General features: G+C 42.8%; 1 protein-coding gene across 6 annotated transcripts in view; it reads right to left on the reverse strand.

The window, feature by feature from the left end:
- ASPH (aspartate beta-hydroxylase) overlaps positions 1-19396 on the reverse strand; it is a 168427-nt gene that overhangs the window by 29379 nt on the left and 119652 nt on the right. For all 6 annotated transcript variants that reach the window (XM_023750997.1, XM_023750994.1, XM_023750993.1 and 3 more), the window contains 4 exons: positions 13784-13869; positions 9056-9142; positions 5290-5440; positions 2314-2450 (listed from right to left, as the gene is read on the reverse strand). In XM_023750997.1, the coding sequence (XP_023606765.1) occupies positions 2314-2450; positions 5290-5440; positions 9056-9142; positions 13784-13869 (461 nt within the window). The remainder of the gene's footprint in view (positions 1-2313; positions 2451-5289; positions 5441-9055; positions 9143-13783; positions 13870-19396) is intronic.

A 19396-nucleotide genomic window follows, 5' to 3' on the forward strand; every position in this document is an offset into this window, starting at 1 on the left:
CGATGTTTCTCTCTCATCGATGTTTTCTAACTCTCTATCTCTCTCCCTTCCTCTTCTGTAAAAAATCAATAAAATATAAAAAAAAAAGATGAAGTAAAATGCTGCAGTATCTGAGATTTAGTATCAAGTAAAAAAAAAAAAAAGTGAATGTATTCAAGGAAGATTTTGAAAAGGCGAGGAAGGAAAAATCCGTAGTGAGTGAGAGAAACTGGAATGTTTTCAGATCCTGACTTAACTTCACATGTGCTTAGAACTCAGCCAATCCCTGTTCATGATTTTAGGAAGAAAGAAGGAAGGAAGGGAGGGATTGAGGGAGAGAGGGAGGGAGGGAGGGAGGCATCCTATAATTCCATCTTACTGGCCACTGGTAGTGGCAGAACAATGGGCATATTGGATATAGTTGGACAATTCTTACATTCATACAATTCTGAATCTTTGAGATGCAGCAAGCATCCCCTAACCAACCAGGGCACTCGGTGTCATGTTTAGGCCATTCGAAAATATAATGCCCCACATGGACGGACGTGTTTTATGATCTGGACCAGGTACGTTAGTCGATGCAGGATCAATCCACTTTGCGTAGATACTCAAGATGCTATAAAAAGCAAAGGTCTTATTTATGTTCTCTCAGAATAGAAAAAAAAATTATGATCAGGGTGAAAAGACAACAGCTCCAAAATTCAATGATTTTCAATGAAGCATTGACAGCAATAAAAGGAAGAAAGCACCACTTTATGAGTGACCAGTCCCCAGACTGGGCTGAACTCGCTACACTGCACTTGCCAGCATTTTAAAAACAGAAGGAATCCTACTGACTATCCCTGAAGAGTAGTGTTTTGATGTAAAGAGCACCAGCTGGAAACCCATAGACAGATGTGTTCATCTCTCTCTTACTGAGGCATTAACTTTCTCTGGCTTCGAGTTCATTTGGTATCCTGTTTACTCCATGCCAAGTGAACTCCCTCATTGCTTGAAGGAGTCACAGTTTTCTAGATTTTATAGTTACTTGTGGCCTAGAGGTTCTTTATGAAAACATCCATTACAAGGTAGAAATCATTTTAAAGGCATCGTTGCTGGAGGAACAGAGTCAGTGCCCTCCGAGAGGTGAGTCATTTACTCCACATGCCCAAGAAACTCATGCTCTGTAGCCTCTCTCTAGACCAGACTTCTAGTGGAAAAAGGAAAAGAGTGTGTTTTTATGTTCCTGAAACACTCGAGTTCCTCTTCCAGCATAGAGCACACTTTTAGAAAGGCTGTTTGTGGACCAATAAAGATGAAATTTTGAAGGTACCACAATTATAGGTTGAAGGTTTTGATGTACCAAGTATCAACTAAACTCTAAATTCTTCTGATCAAGGGGAAAAAGGCAATGTGAAAACAATACTAAGAAGATGTCAACTATCATAATACATGCCATTTAACTTTATATATACAAAACCCTAATATGCAAATAGACCGAACTGCGGAACAACTGAACAACTGGTCGCTATGATGCACGCTGACCACCAGGGGGCGTGCATGGAACATGGCGGGCATCGGCCATGGCAGGATGGTGGAGCAGGTGAGCAGGGGCGCCAGACCAAGGCGGGGCACCAGTCACTGTCATCGGGGTGAGCCTCTGGTGGTTACTGAAAATTCTTTGCTCCTGTGCACCACAGTCCCACTGGCCACTCACACCTGCTGCCAGTGCCAGCCGCTGCTCGCATCCGCTGCTGGCGCCCGGTGCCAGCCTCGATCGCTTGGCGTCCCTGCGCGCCTCAGTCCCACTGCTCACACCTGCTGCTCGCACCCACTGCCGGCGCTCGGTGCCAGCCCCTGATCGCTCGGCGCTGTCAGCCCATGCAAGCAGCAGCTGCTGCCCCAATTGTCCCTGAGGGCTTCTCCACCTCCCCCTGCTCTTGAGGGGCAATCGGGGCAGCAGCCACTGCTCGTACCCGCTGACAGCGCTGACAGTGCCGGCCCCGCTTGCACCTGCTGCTGGCGCTGGCCCCAATCGCTCCAGGCCGGCAGTGGGTGCAAGCAGGGCCGGCGCTATCAGTGTGTGGGAGCGGTGGCGGCAGAAGTGGGACTCCTGGCAGATGGGACCGGGGGCCACGGCAGGGGTGCTGAGGATGGGCCAAGACCCGCCCCTGTGCCCACCGTAGCCTCGCAACCCACAGTTCCTTTCAAGGTGCATGAATTCATGCACTGGGCCCCTAGTTTAAAATAAAGAGAGTGAGAGACTGGGTGTATTAGATGCAATTTACAAATAACGTTAGAACATCATGTTCAACATAATTTGATGTAGTTTACAGAAGACCGCTGCTTGCTCACCTTTTCATAAACCTTCTTGGCATTCTCATTATCTCCTATCAGCAGGTACCCCACTCCAAGGTCATTCTTTAAGGAAGTGTCATCAGGAAATAGTTGAACTAATTTCTGAAGTGTAGCAAGAGAACCTCTCATGTGACCTGATTTGGTGGGAAGAGAAAAAAAAAATCCAATAGAAATAAAAACAGATTACATACACTTTTATAGTGAGACTAAAATCAAGACAGACTATTCACCGGAGCCCGAAGACCAGTTTAAATCCGACTGTATATATGGATGGCTAAGTACCTATTAGGATTTCATCATGCAGTTGCAACGGTATCTCCTATAGACACTAAATATAATACTGGTTATAAACACTCTAAATACATCCCTGTGTGCCCACTACTCAAAGTCAAATCTTCTCCCATCATATATATGTATATATATATGTATATATATAATTTTATAACATAGAAACCCTCACCTGAAACCTATATGATCATATTAACCAATGTCCCCCCAATAAATTTAATTAAAAAAGGAAAAACGTAAAGACCTTTCTATTTTCTAAATTCATTAACATTTGCTTTTTCATATCAAATTCAGTCTTAAGAAAGTTTCCGTTACCAATTCCTTGTAAAGGAAAGTTTTACTGAGATTTTTTCGTTTATTACAATTAACTTGAAAGTTATGAATAGAGAACAAATTTAAAATCTAACTGATTTCGGGGCCTAGCACCCTGTGTGAAGCTGGAAGAGGCCCTGAGGAACCCTGCTGACATTGTTTCCCATGAAGAGTGTCCTCATCTCCAGGTGGGGACCTATTCACTCAGCAAAGGAGACATCATCCAGTGTTATGGGACCCTCTGCTGGACGGCAGGATGCTACGCACGCGTGAGTCATGGAAACCCTAGCTTCAATTCATTTTTAAGGCTATCTGATGGAAATTTAAAATTTCTGGGGCCAATTGTCATTACTCCTTGCCGAAGTTTGGAAGACACACAGAGCATGAGAAAATGTGCAAACGTAAGATTAGTATACATGACACAATTAATTACCTAAAGGGCTCAGTTGCTCACAAACTGAATATTAGTCACCAGCATTTAGAACCATCAATAACTAATGCCCCACTAACAGAAAATATTGGGCACAAAACATCACCAATCTGTCCCAGGCTGGCTCCCCATTACTGGCCTAGCTAAGATGGGTTTGCTCAGCTATTCATTCCTTCACTGACAGGTCTGACTCAGTATCCCTTCTGTCGCCCATCAACCCAGACTAATGTCACACATTTCTTCTGTTTCTGAACCTTCCCTATGAATCACTATAAAGCCCGAGCTGAAAATTCCTCCTGCTGCTACCGCCCCCCCCATCCCTTCCACTCTGCATCATGGCACCCTATTCCACTGGGGGTGAACTTCGTCCCTGCATCCCCTTCACTGACATCTTCTGCCACAATCCCTCCTCACAGAGCCTCCTTCTCACTCAGAGGAAGAGACTAAGAAAGACTGCTGTGGAAGAGGTCTAGATTTATTCCTAGACCAGTGATGGCGAACCTATGACATGCGTGTCAGAGGTGACACGCGAACTCATTTTTTTGGTTGATTTTTCTTTGTTAAATGGCATTTAAATATATAAAATAAATATCAAAAATATAAGTCTTTGTTTTACTATGGTTGCAAATATCAAAAAATTTCTATATGTGACACGGCACCAGAGTTAAGTTAGGGTTTTTCAAAATGCTGACACGCCGAGCTCAAAAGGTTCACCATCACTGTCCTAGGCAGTCTCTCCCCAGGGCTGGGACTAGAATAAGGCAGGTGAGGCACCAAAGTTCAAGAGGGTGCCTCAAAATTCAGTAATCTAGATGAGTGATTTTTATGTATTTCTTTTAAAATATCAAAATTAATGTAGAAACCTATGATGAACAAAACATCAAAAATTTAAGGACCAAATCAGTAACCAATGCCATACTGGAGCCTGAGACAAGAGGAGAGCTCAGTCACATGGACTTTGCCCCCAACACGAGTGCCTCCACCTGAGCCCAGCCTTGCCTCCACCACCTGTATGTGCGCCGAACTCTTTTCTTCCTCTGAACGGATCCTTAGGAATATAAGTTTAACTGACCAGTTCTTCTGTTTTTAATCATCACCTGGGCCATCTTCTATCAGAGATTTCTGTCATCTACCAAAGTGACATACGACCTTTAATTCCATCCCTCAGACAGCTGATAAAAGGGTCATTTTGTCTTGAATATTACTTACACGAGCCTCTCCTAGGAGCGTCGATAATTCGTTCATGTGACTGACCCAGCCAGCCTAGCACCCAGCTTAGCACGGGCTGAGGTTCTTCCTTCCCGGTTTACATGTTAGGAGGGAGAGGCCCACAGCCTGGCGATAATGAAGGGGGGTTACAGCCGGTCTTCCTGCCTCGGCTCTGGGAGCCTGGGTCACGCAGAGAATCTGCTTTATGCTGCTCTTTTTAAAGCACTTAGTGATTTAAAAAAAAAATTTTCTAACATTTTCCTTGCTATAGAGTCAAACCTTACAAGTAAAATTTTAGAGTGCCTAAAATTCTTAATATCCCGCTACAAAAATGGTCCCACTGATCATTTTAACCTTCATGAATCAGGCCGTTCTAGTTTAAGAGAAAAGAGATTTGGCGTGACAGGAAGAGTTTTTTATTCTAGACCTATTCATTTATTAGCAATAACTCCTTAGGCAAATTATTCAGCCTCTTGGCCTCCGATTGACCTCTGTTTTAAACTGGGTGGGGTGGGGTGAGGAGCGGAGGGTGGTAAAAATAGCATCGGCATCTTTGTAATGGTCAAGGTGGGGATTTCCATGTCAGTCTAAGAAACAGTCGGGTGAATGACCTGGAATTGGTTCTGGAACTCGGGTTTCCTTCCAGGTAACTAGATTCTTCTAAGAGCACACAGGCTCTGCAAGGTCAAAGCATGGCCTGTGGGACTGAACTGACTTCTCTTATTCCATCTTACCTAGAAACTGTTGTCTGTCTGACCGCCGCTTCAAACTCAGCTTCACCAGGTCGGCGGGGACGTCGGGCAGGCTGGCCACCTCTTGGTAGGTCTCGATGGCCCTGCGCAGCACCTCATTGCTCCTCCTCTTCTCAGCCAAATCGTCTTCACACTAAAGGAAGTCCCACAGTAAATAAATGTCCCAGGACAAGGAATATTTATAACCACCCAAGATATTCATGAAAAGTGAACTTTTGTATGTGCTCTAAAAATAATTCAAGACAGGTTAAAGTTTTCTCTTTATCAAGAGACTAAAATAATAAACAAAGGAAAGCAATACAACATGTTATTTTAATAATATAAAGAAAAGTTAGCTACTAAGCTACAGATAAGAATATAAAAATAAACCCGAGACTAATATATACTAGGATTGATGCTGATGTATATCATGTTATATGCTAACATCATACAGACAGGTCTCCAGTCCATCATTCCTGGTCTTTCATCAGTTCATTCATTCGTTCCGCAACTATTTTCTGGGAGTCGGGCTCTGTTCCACGCACAGGGACCTGAACACCGGTTCCAGGACATTTACGTTGTAAAGCCTTTTAGTGACTCAACCCATTCAACATTCCTAGGAGATGTGTCATTTTTCTGCCTCAGAGACATTAAAGGTTCGTGTAAGAGAATAATGTGAATTAAGTTTATAACCTAAGATTTGGTGTCTGATGTTCAGAGAACTTAAGTCAAAATTTATTTTCACAGTGATCCAAAGAATGGGATTGCTATTTCAGAAATGATTCATACTATAATTTGTATTTAACTTAATGTTGCCGAGCTTTTAAAATTTGTTGGGATGTTCTAAATTATATAATCTGCTAACAAAGAATGAAAAAGTCATCATTTATTCAGGCCGGAGTGGCTCAGTTGGTTAAGCATCTTCTTGTGCACCGAAAGGTTGCCAGGCAACAGATTGATGTTTCTCTCTCACAAGGATGTTTCTCCCTCTCCCTCTCCCTCCCCCTGTGCCTCTCTCTCTCCCTGCCCATCGTCCTTCCTTACTCTGACCATGTCTTTGGGTAAGAATTTTTAAAAAAACAAACTATCTTCCATTGAACTTTTGTTTTTAAAATTCCTACGCATTAAATTAATTTAACATGCCTAAATTTTACTTTATGTCGCAATACATAAATATCAGTAACACCTTGTAGCATAATAGCTTAGAGATAAAAAAAAATTTGCCTGAGGCCTAAATCTCAAATTCCTAGTGTTACATGTGGATGCAAACATAGCAATCACCACGTGTGAAAATTAGTGCATTTATTTGGATTTTGGTATCCATAATTAATACTACATATAAAGAAACATTCTAAAGCACAACGCATTTCTGCCATAATTTAATTAGCATTTGCACCAATCATCTTCTCTCTAGTTAATATGCTTTCTTTAACCAAATGACTATCAATACCAGTGATAAAGCACATCACTTATTTCAATGAGCATGAGCTTTTGGAAACACATTCTCTCTGGTTTAATAGCAATACAATTTGGCAATTTGGCAGGATTACTGACCAAATTAATTTACAAAAATGATACAGTTGCTATCTGCTAAAGCTGGTATGTAATATGGATAAGAGGAATTTATTTGCATTAATTTTTGATAACCTTAATTCATTAAAATTTAATTGATACATTTTCAATGGTAAGAAGAATTTGAGCATCCGGATCTTGAGTGGTCGCCACCTTTAGTTCAGAGCAAAACATACTTGTTTTGTCCGTAAATGTGTGAATTCCTGTGTGAGTGTCACACATCAGTCACAGCCCTGCCTCCCTCGGAGGGGTGCTGCTAGCTCCTCTGTGTCTGGAGTATTTTGGTAGCTCTGCACCTGCTGTTTGCCAGCAGGGCTGAGAATCGACCTCCAGCTACCAGGCAGGGCCTTCACTGCCTGACACGTGTATATCCGCCCTGGCTCTTACCCTAAGTTCCAGACTCCATGAATCCAGGGTTCTACTTGACATGCCCACTTGAATGTCTAACAGGCATAACAAACTCAACAGGACCAAAAATCAAATTGATTTTGTACCTTCCCCAAGCCTGTCCCTCTACCAATCTTCCTCTATCCTCTCCTCAGATGGCCAAACCAGAAACCCAGACTCACCCTGGAATCCCCCTTTCTGTGACCTTCCAGCTAAACCCATCAAGTCCTTTCAGCTCTGCCCTCAGCCCAGCTCCCCAGCTCCACGGCCACGACCACAGCCTGAGCCACGGCATCGCCAGTGCACTCGCAATAGGCTCCTATTCTTGCTTCTGTTTTTGCCCTCATAATCCATTCTCCACCCAGCAACCACAACAACGTTTATGAAAAAGGAAAATAGAGTCACATCCATGCAAAAGCCCTCCAGTAAACCCTCCGTGGCTTCCCAGTGCATAGAAGATGCAACATGGAAGGCCCTGTGGCCTCACCGGTCCTACTTCACTGTCCCTCCGCAGCCCTCCGTTCTGTCCTGGAGCATATGCCTCCCTGCACCACAGCCTTTGCCCTGCTGCTCCCTCTGCCCCGCCAGCTCCTTCCACAGCCTGGTCTCCTCTCAGCCACTTGTCCCTCCCTAGCGAGGCCTTTTCTGATCACCTGATCTGAAGTGCTGCCTGCCCTGTCACATGACCTGCAGCCCCCAAATCTTAACAGGTGCGCTCTTTATCCCATTCCCGTCTTTCCTTATGGCATGCATTACTATGTCAGAGGATCTAATATTTATTTTTAACACTTTGTAACATTCTTCAAATATACATTTATTTATAGACTTTCAGGGCTCTGCTCAAATGTCACCTCTTCAGGAGAGCTTTCCCTGCCCCCATCCCGTATTCCATCTCCTCCCACATCCAGTGCTGTTCTCTGCTTTATGCTGTTTCTCCTTAGCACTCACCACTAGCAGGCGTAGACATTTACACATTTGTCTTATGCATTGTCTCTGCCGTTACAATAAACACCCATGTTTTGTTGACAGCTGCATCTGTGGTGCCTAAACAGGGCCTGGCAATTCGTGGGTTTTCACTAAGTAATTTGAGTAACTTTTAAAATGTCTTCCACTGGAATACAAGACCCACCAGGACAGAGACCTCTGGAGAGCCCGTGACAATCGCAGGGCCCGAACACGCTGTGGCACGCAAGGGGTTATGCAGCTACAGGTGGAGGTGGGAAAGCTGCCTGAAATGAGGACTGGACGATGGAGAGTCAGAGAGAAATGGAGATGGTGGGAGCGGGGGACAGTGGGGAGGGCGCTGGAGAGAAAGAAGCCAGCTGGAAGAAACTATAGAGAGCATAAGTATATTCCTTTTTATAGTTTGAAAGTCTTTCCTAAGCACACTTGCAACCTCTCATTATAAAACTGAGGTTCTTAAAAGCTCTCAGGAGCCTAATGTGAAAATTATACGGTGGGTCTAAATGGGATGGAATGGAAGGGTGATGGGACATCAATGACCAAAGTGTTATTCTTCATTTTCATTTCAAAACCACAGAGATGCCATATTGGGAAGGGGAGAGGGGGGAGGGAAGGAGGGAGGGAGGGAAGGAGTATTTCTAAATTCAGCTTTATACAACAGCAATAATTCATTGTCTTATTTAAAACAGTATTTCTTGCTTGAGTTTGTGCATATGCACGAGAAATTGATTCTGTATAAAAGTTAGGAGGGAAAAAGAAAATGCAAATAGTGGCCGATCAGAAACCCAATTATACAGAACACAAGGACATCACCCACAATGATCTAAGTGGAAGGGTTCTAGAATACCTGTGCCTTCCCATATCTCGCCCGTGGACTCTGGGGGTATTTACGAATTAGTTCTTCAAATGCAGTCACTGCTTCCTCAATTTTTCCCTGTTAGGAAGAGATCATTACATAAATACAATAAATTCAAATGCATAATGCTGTTCAATACAGTTATTAAATATTCACCGAGTAATTCTGTCAACATTTCCTGGACTCCATAGTGAGTTTAAAAGTCAGTTTTATCTAAGCTTTTAAAAAAATATTAACTGTATTCTGGAAATGTAAAACTATAAATGCATATAAATATAGTTTATCTCTTAAAAGACAGAAACATGACAAATGTAATGAGTCTTCTTTAAAAGAAATTGCATTTTCCCTCTATAATAATTCCTACATGCATTCTTAAAGAAAATATTTAGGTTTTAAATTTGAGGAAAATACTGCTGGCAGCTAGAATGTCTTGGGTCTGTGATGAGAAGTCGGAAGCATCTGGGAAAATAGTGGGGAATAAGGATGCAGGATGCGAGGGCCAGGTGACCGTGGTTCCGGTCACCCATTGGACATCAGGGTTGACTTGGCCCATCTGGTTGCCTGCAGTGCCTTGCTGCCTCTGTGTCATGGGACCCCTCCCAGGGCTCACATGGGTCCTTAAGGAAATGGGCCGAGCACCTGCAATAGGTCTCTGACCACCACTGCAGAGAAAGGAACAGAGACAGAGGATGTGCAACAGGTACACAGGTGAGGGTCTTGGCACCGAGGAGCCCTCTCCCCACCTCACTCCATCAGCACCGTTCCACAGGGTCACACACATATGTCCTGGTGTCTAACAGAAGCAGGTCTAGGATATTTGGAGCCACAGGAGAGAGGCAGAGTTACACTTTCCCAGACCCTCAGCTGCCTATAAATTGACAAATCCATTCAGTCCACATGTAAATGCAAACTCACTGTGGCTTCTATGTGTTTGCCCCTCCCTGAGTGGGTTTTCACACCTCACAGTGTGGTTGTGCAAAGCAAACTGTACAGCCCACCAACTGTTACTTCCACCTACTTCCAGAAGACAACCTGCCTGCTACAGTTCCTTACAATCATTCCTTTACCCAGACATCGTGGAAAGAGGGCTCCTGTACCCTCTCACAGGCCATCAGCGGCACCGAGGGCTGGTGAAAAACATGCCTAGTGTGGCGGTCTGAGTGCAGGCCAGGAACCAGGCTGACTGGTGAGAGTCTGGGTCCCACCACTTGGAATTGTATGTCCTAAGACAAGTAACTGATGACTTTGCCTTGGGTGCTTCATCTGTTCAATGGTGATCGTGAAGGCCCTTGACTACCTTGTGGGGTTGCTGTCAAGGCCAAATCCGAAAACATATATAGAGTGCTTGTAGACAAGACTATATGTCTACAAACACAGAAAGCACTGAACAATGTTACCTGTTGTTATTATTATTATTATTACGATGATGATCATTACTGTGCTGTGTGGAGGATGTGTGTGCCAGCACAAGATAATGGGGAGCATCCCAGATATGTCTCTTACCTGATAGGCAGGCAGGTTAATGCAGAGTAAATGAGGACTGGGATGTAGAGCTAAATCAAGCCAGGAACACATTCTCTAAGTTATATTTATTGTCAGAAGTAATTGTATCACTATTTAAAATCTGCTATCCCTCTCACAGTATTCATTTTTTGAGCAGTATTAGGTTCACAGCAAAACTGAGAGGAGAGAATATAGAGATTTCACATATGCCCGGAGCCCAACACAAGCACAGATCAGCACCCTGCACCTGAGGGGTACACTTGTTACCACCAATGAACCTACATTGACACAGCATCGCCACCCAAAGTCCAGGATGTACCTTAGGGTTCACTCTTGGTGGTGTTCATTCTAAGGGTTTAGATAAAAAAATAAATGCACTCTCTCTGTATCCACCATTATAGTATCATGCAGAGTAGTTTCACAGCCCTACAATTTTTCTACGAGTTGCCTAGTCATCCCTCTCCCCTCTCCCCTGTCTGCCACTCACTCCAGGAAACCACTGATCCTTTTATGTCTCCATAGTTTTGCCTTTTCCGGAATGTCATACAATTGGAATCATACAGTAGCCAGCCTTTTCAGATTAGCTTTTTTTCACTTAATAATATGCATCTAAGGTTCCTCCATGTCTTTTCATGGCTTGATATTCTTTTTTTTTTTTTTTTTTTTTTTTTTTTTAGTGCTGAGTATTATTTCATTGTCTCGATATAACACAGTTAATTTATCCATTCATCTACTAAAGAACATTTTGGTTGCTTCTAAGTTTTGGCAGTTATGAAGTAAGCTGCTATAAACATCCATGTACAGGTTTTTATGTGCATGTAAGCTTTCCACTCCTTTGGGTAAATAAATATCAAAGAGCAGGCTTTCGGGATTGTACAGTAACAGTATGTTTACTTTTGTAAGAAACCACAAAACTGTCTTCCAAAGTGGCTGTGCTATTCTGCATTCTCATCAGCAATAAATGAAAGCTCCTGTTGCTCCACGACCTTGTCAGCATTTGGTGTTGTCAGTCATCAGCGTTTGGCCAATCTAATGGGTGTGCGGTGGTATCTCATTGTTGTTTTAATTTTCATTTCCCTGATAACATGTGACTTGGAGCACCTTATGTCATCTGGAGAGGTGTCTGTTAAGATCTGTTTTTTAATCATTATTTGTTTTCTTATTGTTTAATTTTACGAGTTCTTTGTATTTTGGATAACAGTTCCTTTTTAAAACCACTGGTTTATTTCTTCTGTGAATGACTTTAAGGAATGAAGAATTCATGTTAAATATATTTTCCTCTGTGACTTTTTTCTAAGTATCTGCATTAGCTTCCTGTGGCCGCAAGGTAACCCTCTCACAACCCTGCAGCTGGGACTCTGCTCTTCCAGGGGAGTCAGTTGCATCATTTGAAAATGCCAGCTCTAAAACAACCCTAAAAGAGTTAATTAGTCAATAATTGATGATTCTGTCAATAATTTGGCTCCCCGCTGTTTAAGAAGCAAGAATAGCCTACGTGGCCACTTCCTCCTCCTTTATTTATCCTGTTATAGATACAGGGCGCTCCTTAAGGAAAGCATCATTTCTCCAAATAAGCAAAAACCAGAGGATACTCCATGGATTGTTCCAGCACGTTTATGTCCTCCTGACGTATTTGCCCCTTGATAACTGAGCCGTCTCCATGCATTATAATTACATCAAAATCCCTCTCCGAAGCTGTTTGTTCTTTATCCCCAAAGTCACCTATTAACAGGCACTCCACATTTGCATAGATGGCATTTAATACAGAGGAAGTGGAGAATGCCAAGCAAGGTGATAGAAAAAGAGGGTGCCTGCTTCACTTCTATTAAGAAATGCAAATTTCCTAAAAATAGTAGATGGCTTCATTTTATAGAGTTGAACACGATGGACTCAGAAGCCATTCCATGGGGTTAATTTAGCGAACAATGACTGCAATATTCTTTGGTGTTACTATATTTTTATTGGCTGGTAATGAGGGTAATGCAGAAGCTGTCATACTTGCTGGTACATTCCCAATAAATGTGTGGGAAGCACATTCTTGTCCCATGTCAGTTTCTTACTTGTTTTTCTTTTTTTATTGTGGTTGCTTATTTACTTACAGTCCAAGGTCCCTTTTCTTGCAACCAAAGTTTACTAATAGAAAGAGGATATTACAGGAAAACTAGAGCATTACACTGAGTATAAATTCAAGTACAGAGTAGAGAAAGAGAAATTTCCATAAAGACCAAGTAGATGATTAAGGGAAGATGTCATTACATACAATAAATATCTGGCCTAATAACCAGATGAATATGACTGAGTTAAGACTACAAAAAACTTCCATCTGTGTCAATTCACAGTTTTAAAAAACTATAATATCTAACCCTGGCCAGTGTGGCTCAGTGGTATAGCATCTCAGTGGTATAGCCTCGGCATGTACCTGGGTTGCAGGTTTGTTCCCGGGTCCCAGCTGGGGTGCGTGTGGGAAGCAACCAATCAATGTGTCTTTCTCACATCGATGTTTCTCCCTCCCTTACACTCTTTCTAAAAATCATGGGGGAAATATCTTCAGGTGAAGATTAACAAAAAACAAAAATACCCAACAACAACACACCGCTGTGATATCCAGAAACAAATGTAAATAATATTTCAAATTAACTGATAACAAAGCAAAACATAAAAGCCACCCTGAAAACTGGAAGTGCCTGCGGTTAACCCCAAGTGAGATGAATGCGAAACCTAATGTCTTTTAACCCAACAGTAACTACCCTGAGAACTGGACTTACCTATTTTTTCTTTTGGATTGAAGTGCTATGAACTTAAAACCTCCACTTACATGGTCCTTGATAGTATTGATGCTTTTCCCCCTAATCTCATTTGATCTTTACCAAAAAACCAAATAAGAAGTATGATTATTATTCTCATTTTTAAAAACCGAGGCTCAGAATGGCCACGTGATTTGCCCAAAGCCAAAGGATTCGAATGTGATGGAAGTGGGCTGACTCCCAAGGCAGCTGGCTTGAAGGTAAATTCTATTATTTCTATTTGGCCATCACAGCTGCACTTTTTCTTTTCATTTGATTCCTTTCACATATAAAAACTGATGTCGCTGGGGAAAAACCCTCTATTCAAAGGTTGTTTCTCTGAACATTTTTTTAAAAAACAAATCAAGAGTAATGCCTGAGTTTAACAATTAATCACTGCACATTTCTGTGCAAAACAAAAACATCAACCTACCCTTTTACGGAGTTTTTCTGCAGCATCAAGTTCAGCTTTAATAGTCTTATCAAATTTATTTAATATTTTAGGCTTCTTTTTCTTAACTGAAAGAAAACAGAGGTTTTTATTTTTCATTTTACTTTTGTCTAGAAATAGTTATTAAGAATAGTGATTTATAAGTAGTGAGAAAGCTGGTGTTGGTCCCAATGCTACAACTGCAAGAAGAGGCTCACGCCTGGTTCACCTTCCCACCCCCAGTGCGACACAGTCTTCCCTTATATGCTCCAAGGTGTTGTCAGGGACTGTGTGAATATTGGTATAGCTAGTTTCTGGAATGAAAATGGTAGTTATGATTTCTAAATGCCTATGAAAAACTTGTTGGCTAAGTGCAAAAAGCTGCTTAAAACCGTGTTTTAATATATAATGTTTCCGATCTTCAGTCCATCCTTCAGCCAAAGTGACTGTCCATGTTCCCCAAGAAAGCTTTGTGCCATTTCTGATGCTACTTTGCCCAAATTAAATAGCCTACTCCTTACGGTTGTCAGACGAAAATATGTCCATCCTTCAACATCTAGCTCAAAACCACACTCCTTCTGAAGTTTCTCTGCCTATCATTCATGCAAGTGGTCTCTCTCTTCCTTGCTCCACTCCCCCAACTGAAGTCCGAAGCACCCTTGCTTCTCGCATACGACTTTTATTATAATAATCTGCACACTTATCTTTGTCCCCTTCAAAACCATAAGCTCCTGCAGAGTGACTCCAGATCTTTGAGCAAACTGAGCTTACTCGTGCTTCCTTAGCATGAAGGGACAGCCAGCAGGTGAGAGTGGGTCCTGCCGGTGCACACCCAGCTGTGCCTGTGGATTGAACAGCTATCAAGGGTTCCTGGGAGCCCAGAGGAAATAGTCCTGACTGAGGGCACAGGAGAGTGACATGGGTGAAACCTTGACGGGGAAGCTGGATGTTCCCGACAGAGAAGGGGACAAGTGGTGAGAAATGGGGAGAAGGGGGAGGGACAGAGAGAAATGAGAATAATCAGAAGAGAACTACTTCAACGTTCTGACATTAAACTACAAGTTCAGTTACTTCTGCTCTATCCAGTCACAGAGGAGGAGGGGTTCTCCTTCCCAAGGTTACCTGCTCCACACACACACCTGCCCATGGCCTCTACCTCTTCCCTGAACGTCTCCACTCTCAGGCTCTCTTCTGAGCCCCTGTCACCATTTAATAGTGCAGAAGCCTCTGCTGTCTTCAAGCAAACCAACCATAAAGCAAACCAACCAACAAGTGAGGCAAACCTCAGCCTACCCTCTTCCACTTGCTGTCCTCTCTTTCCCCTCCCTTCACGCCTGCCTCCCTCTCAACCCACAATGCTCCCCCCACACATGGGTAAAAGCAAGTCTTCCAGAAGGAAGGGGAGCTCAGTAGTTAAGTCAGATGGCAGGGATCCGAGTCCAAGCTATGTCATGTTCTAGCTATGTGACCTAAGTCAAGCTGGTACTAAACTTTTGTGACTCTCATTTCCTTCATCTATAAATGTGGGTAGTGGTTTGAGAATTAAGTTGATATTGTACAGGAGCAAATAAAATAGCACAGTGCCTGGCATATAGTAAGTGCTCCTTACCTGAGAGCTATAATGCCTATGGCCTTATCTACACCTTCATTTGTTTTCTTTTCCTATCCTACCTGACCCGATCCCTCTGCAGCATCTGACACATGGACTCGTCCCTCCTTCCTGAAATGGTCCCTCTCCTTGACTTCTGTGTTGCCCACTCTCCTCAGTGGCTCCTGCCCTCTGCTGATTCCTGGGATCGTATGCTCTTCGGGGTCAGTCTCCAGCGCTCTAAAGGGGTTTACCTGCTTAATTTCTAAACTGAGTTGCAAATTAACTAGTTCACTTTCTCCTGCATTACAAAAATCATAAATCCAAGTGCCTATAATTTCTGGCACAGGTATCTCATGTTCAGTAGGTCAGAAATGGAACTCACTATTCCTCACAAACCTTTCTTATATTTACCCTATTTCAGAGACTGGTTCCATCATTACCTGGTTATCCAAATCACAAGTAAAATAGGGCAAAGAAGGAACATGTAGAAGTATCCACGTAGAAGACTGAATGAAATTGGTTTTTCTGTGGTTTGTTTTTTGTGTGTGTTGGTGTGTTTTTTTGCACTTCCTCTGTCTTAAAGCAAACCAACCAAAAAGCAAACGAGTCGTGATACCCAGAGCTTTACCTATGTCTCCTTTTATTCTCTCAACTTCCCAGATACAGAAAATTTAACTTCTCAGATATGGCCCTTGAGGATCCAAAAGAGCCCTTCCCTTGATATCCCCCTCTCTCCTCTACCAGCAGGAAGGGGACACTTCTTACCAGCAGAGTTTCTAAAGGAGGGATGTTTTGGGGAAACTCCGCCTCTAGCTCCTCCCCACAGTATCTGATTACTGAGCTGGGGGAATGGACAAGCTTGTGTGGCTGAGTGCCATCCCCCTTCTTCCTCCCAGGAGCAAACACCAGGCGCTGAGCATCCTACAGGAGAGGCAGAGTTGTTCTGTGCTGCCTGGAGGGGGGAGCATGTCTATTTTTAGGGGTCAATATTAAGAAACCCGTTATTCCTGCTCATCATAGCCCCGTCCTTTAAATCAGCTCCCATCAGTAATTAAACTGACCCTTTGATCGCCTTCCCTTTATTTCATTCCTTGGGAATTTCTAAAGTTGCTATGCCTTCCTGTTTATTCCACCTTCCTCTTCTCCCCTTCCTGAACCCTCAGGCCCTCTAGTGTTGAAAAATATAAGTGCCTAATGCAGAGGCTGAAAAATAGGGGATACTGGGCCTTTTCAACTGTGTCATTACACATTAGCATGCACGCCGAGCATATGGAAAATGGAGTGACTTGACTGAGATGTGGGTTTAGAGCAGCCGTGGGCAAACTACTGCCCGAGGGCCGGATCCGGCCCGTTTGAAATGAATAAAACTAAAAAAAAAAAAAAGACCGTACCCTTTTATGTAATGATGTTTACTTTGAATTTATATTAGTTCACACAAACACTCCATCCATGCTTTTGTTCCGGCCCTCTGGTCCAGTTTAAGAACCCATTGTGGCCCTCGAGTCAAAAAGTTTGCCCACCCCTGGTTTAGAGGATGGGAGCTATCTCGTCCTCTCAGCACTGGCTCATATCTCTCAATTGTGCATTTTGGTTTTGCAGGAGAGTCTGTCAGCAGTGCCAACAGGATCAGGGGGGCCTGGGTGCATCTGAGGGTTTTACTGCTAGCATCATCCGTTTCCCCAAATACACTTTCCATGCTATAAGTTAAAGTTAACTATTTATAAGGGGGAAAAAAAGACTTTTGACAGTTCAGGACATCCAAAATAGTCAACATTACAATAATATGCCAGCTAAACAGCCAGACTGGATCTTAGTGTCAAAATATTTCAATTTCATCACAAAAATAGACCAAATATTAAAAATCTCAAAGCACCCATTACCAAGAAATTACTGTCCCATCTTTTCATATATCTTCCTATTTAATAGCTCCTAAGATTGCCCCTTTCTCCAAAATTCAAGTTTTGTCCTATCATGACTATTTTAATTTTTCAATGTATAAAAAGCCCAAGGCAATTTTTTTCCACTTACAAAAACACACAGATCTTTTCTTCTTGTTCTGGGAGGAACGCGGTCCTACTGCCGAAATGACAAAAGGTTCCCATGGTTGTGACGGGACCGGGGAGAACTCTCTCAAGTTCTTTCAGCCTCAATTTTCTTATGCACAAATGACTAGTTCTATTAAGGTCTCTTTGAACTGGAAAACGCTGTGCTTCTAATTTTCAGTTGATTTGAAGCATGTTAATAATATTTCAAAGTAGACCTAGAGGGTACTGGAATGGATTGTTAATTTTTTAGCTGTAGATTTTAAAAAATGGTTTAGGAGGAAGCTGTCTATGTTATATTAAACTTTGTCTTTTATTTTATTTTTTTAAATATATTTTATTGATTTTTTACAGAGAGGAAGAGAGAGGGACAGAGAGTCAGAAACATCGATCAGCTGCCTCCTGCACACCTCCCACTGGGGATGTGCCCGCAACCAAGGTACATGCCCTTGACCGGACTCGAACCTGGGACCTTTTAGTCCGCAGGCCGATGCTCTATTCACTGAGCCAAACCAGTTAGGGCTAAACTTTGTCTTTTAAAAATCACTGCCATTACAAGTATTTTATCCTTTTCCAAATGGGGGAAAATGACTGGCTGCATTTGAAACCCTTACTTCCCTTGCCATGCCATGAATTGAGACATTAAGAGTAAATAAGGAGGAAAATAAGAGTAATTAAAGGCATGAGAAAAGCACTAATGATCCTTAGATTATATAAAAATTAATGGTGATTCCCTTTCATTTCAACTTAGTTCAGGAAGAAGGGGATTTTATATCATGGTGCACGGGGAGAAGTGGTCCACCAACAAAAACAGTCTTTGCATTACTATGTCCTAGACCCGTTCCACTGAAGAGAGTGATGAAAATGGCAGTGTCTACACCGGGGACAGAAAGGCAACAATTCCCCATCTGCCGGAAGCCAGTTCCAGCATGTCATAATTGTAAGAGTTTCATCAAAAGGTTGATGGAACTTGGGGACTCAACAAGGGCTGAGTCACATATGTTATTGCCTGTTGGGAATGGCTCAGGGCTTTCCCCAAACCTGAAAAGAATGATTGCTTGCTGCCAGACAGCTGAGGGCATTTCAATCTACCTGTTATTGCCTCCTACTGGCCAAACACCTGAATAGCCGTAGGCAAATTCTTCCAATCTGACAATGGATTCTGTACCTGACCCTACCCTTTGAAGTGTATATCTCCACCTTGCCTTAGGACAATTTGTGTTAATAAATAGCAAGGGGTCCTGAGACAAGGAAATCTTAGTTTCTTTAGCTAGGCTCCTCTGATCCCCAAATGCCTTTCAAAATTATATTTCGTCTCTGGACTCTTTATTAAGTTACACACAGCCCTTCTCCAGATTGCTGAACCCTTCTAGATACTGGAACAAGAACCCCAGCACCCATCCTCTCCCTGCTTCCCATCTGACTCCATGCTCACTGTCCTGAGGATCTTTCTGACACAATCTGTCCGTGTATCCCTACCGCTTAAAATACACCCGTGGACCCCCTGAACATACCAAATGAGAACGAAATTCCTTAGAATGCCATCCGAGCAATCCTGCTCCCAGCTGCCTACCCGAGAGAAATGAAAACATACGTCCACACACTCCTACGTGCATGTGCACCACAGCACTGTTCATACAGCCAGAAGTAGAGAAAACCCAAATGTTCATCAATGGGTGAATGGACAGGCAATGTGTGCTGTAGCAATACAATGGAATAGTACTCAGCCATCATTCCAATACATGCAACCACAAGACTACATCTCAAATGCATTATATTAGGTGAACGAGGCCAAATTCAAACGGCTACTGACTGGATGATTTTATAGAATATTTTGGAAAAGGGAAAACTGTCGGGGAAGAAAACAGATAAATGGTTTCAGAGGCTGGGAGGTGGGGAAAGGGGCTGACTACAAAAGGTACAAGAGAATTTGGGGGTCGCAAAGTTCCAGATCATAACTGTGGTGGAGAAATCGATGTCTCT

The sequence above is a fragment of the Myotis lucifugus genome, unplaced genomic scaffold (assembly GCF_000147115.1).
Source record: "Myotis lucifugus unplaced genomic scaffold, Myoluc2.0 scaffold_17, whole genome shotgun sequence".
NCBI lineage: Eukaryota > Metazoa > Chordata > Mammalia > Chiroptera > Vespertilionidae > Myotis > Myotis lucifugus.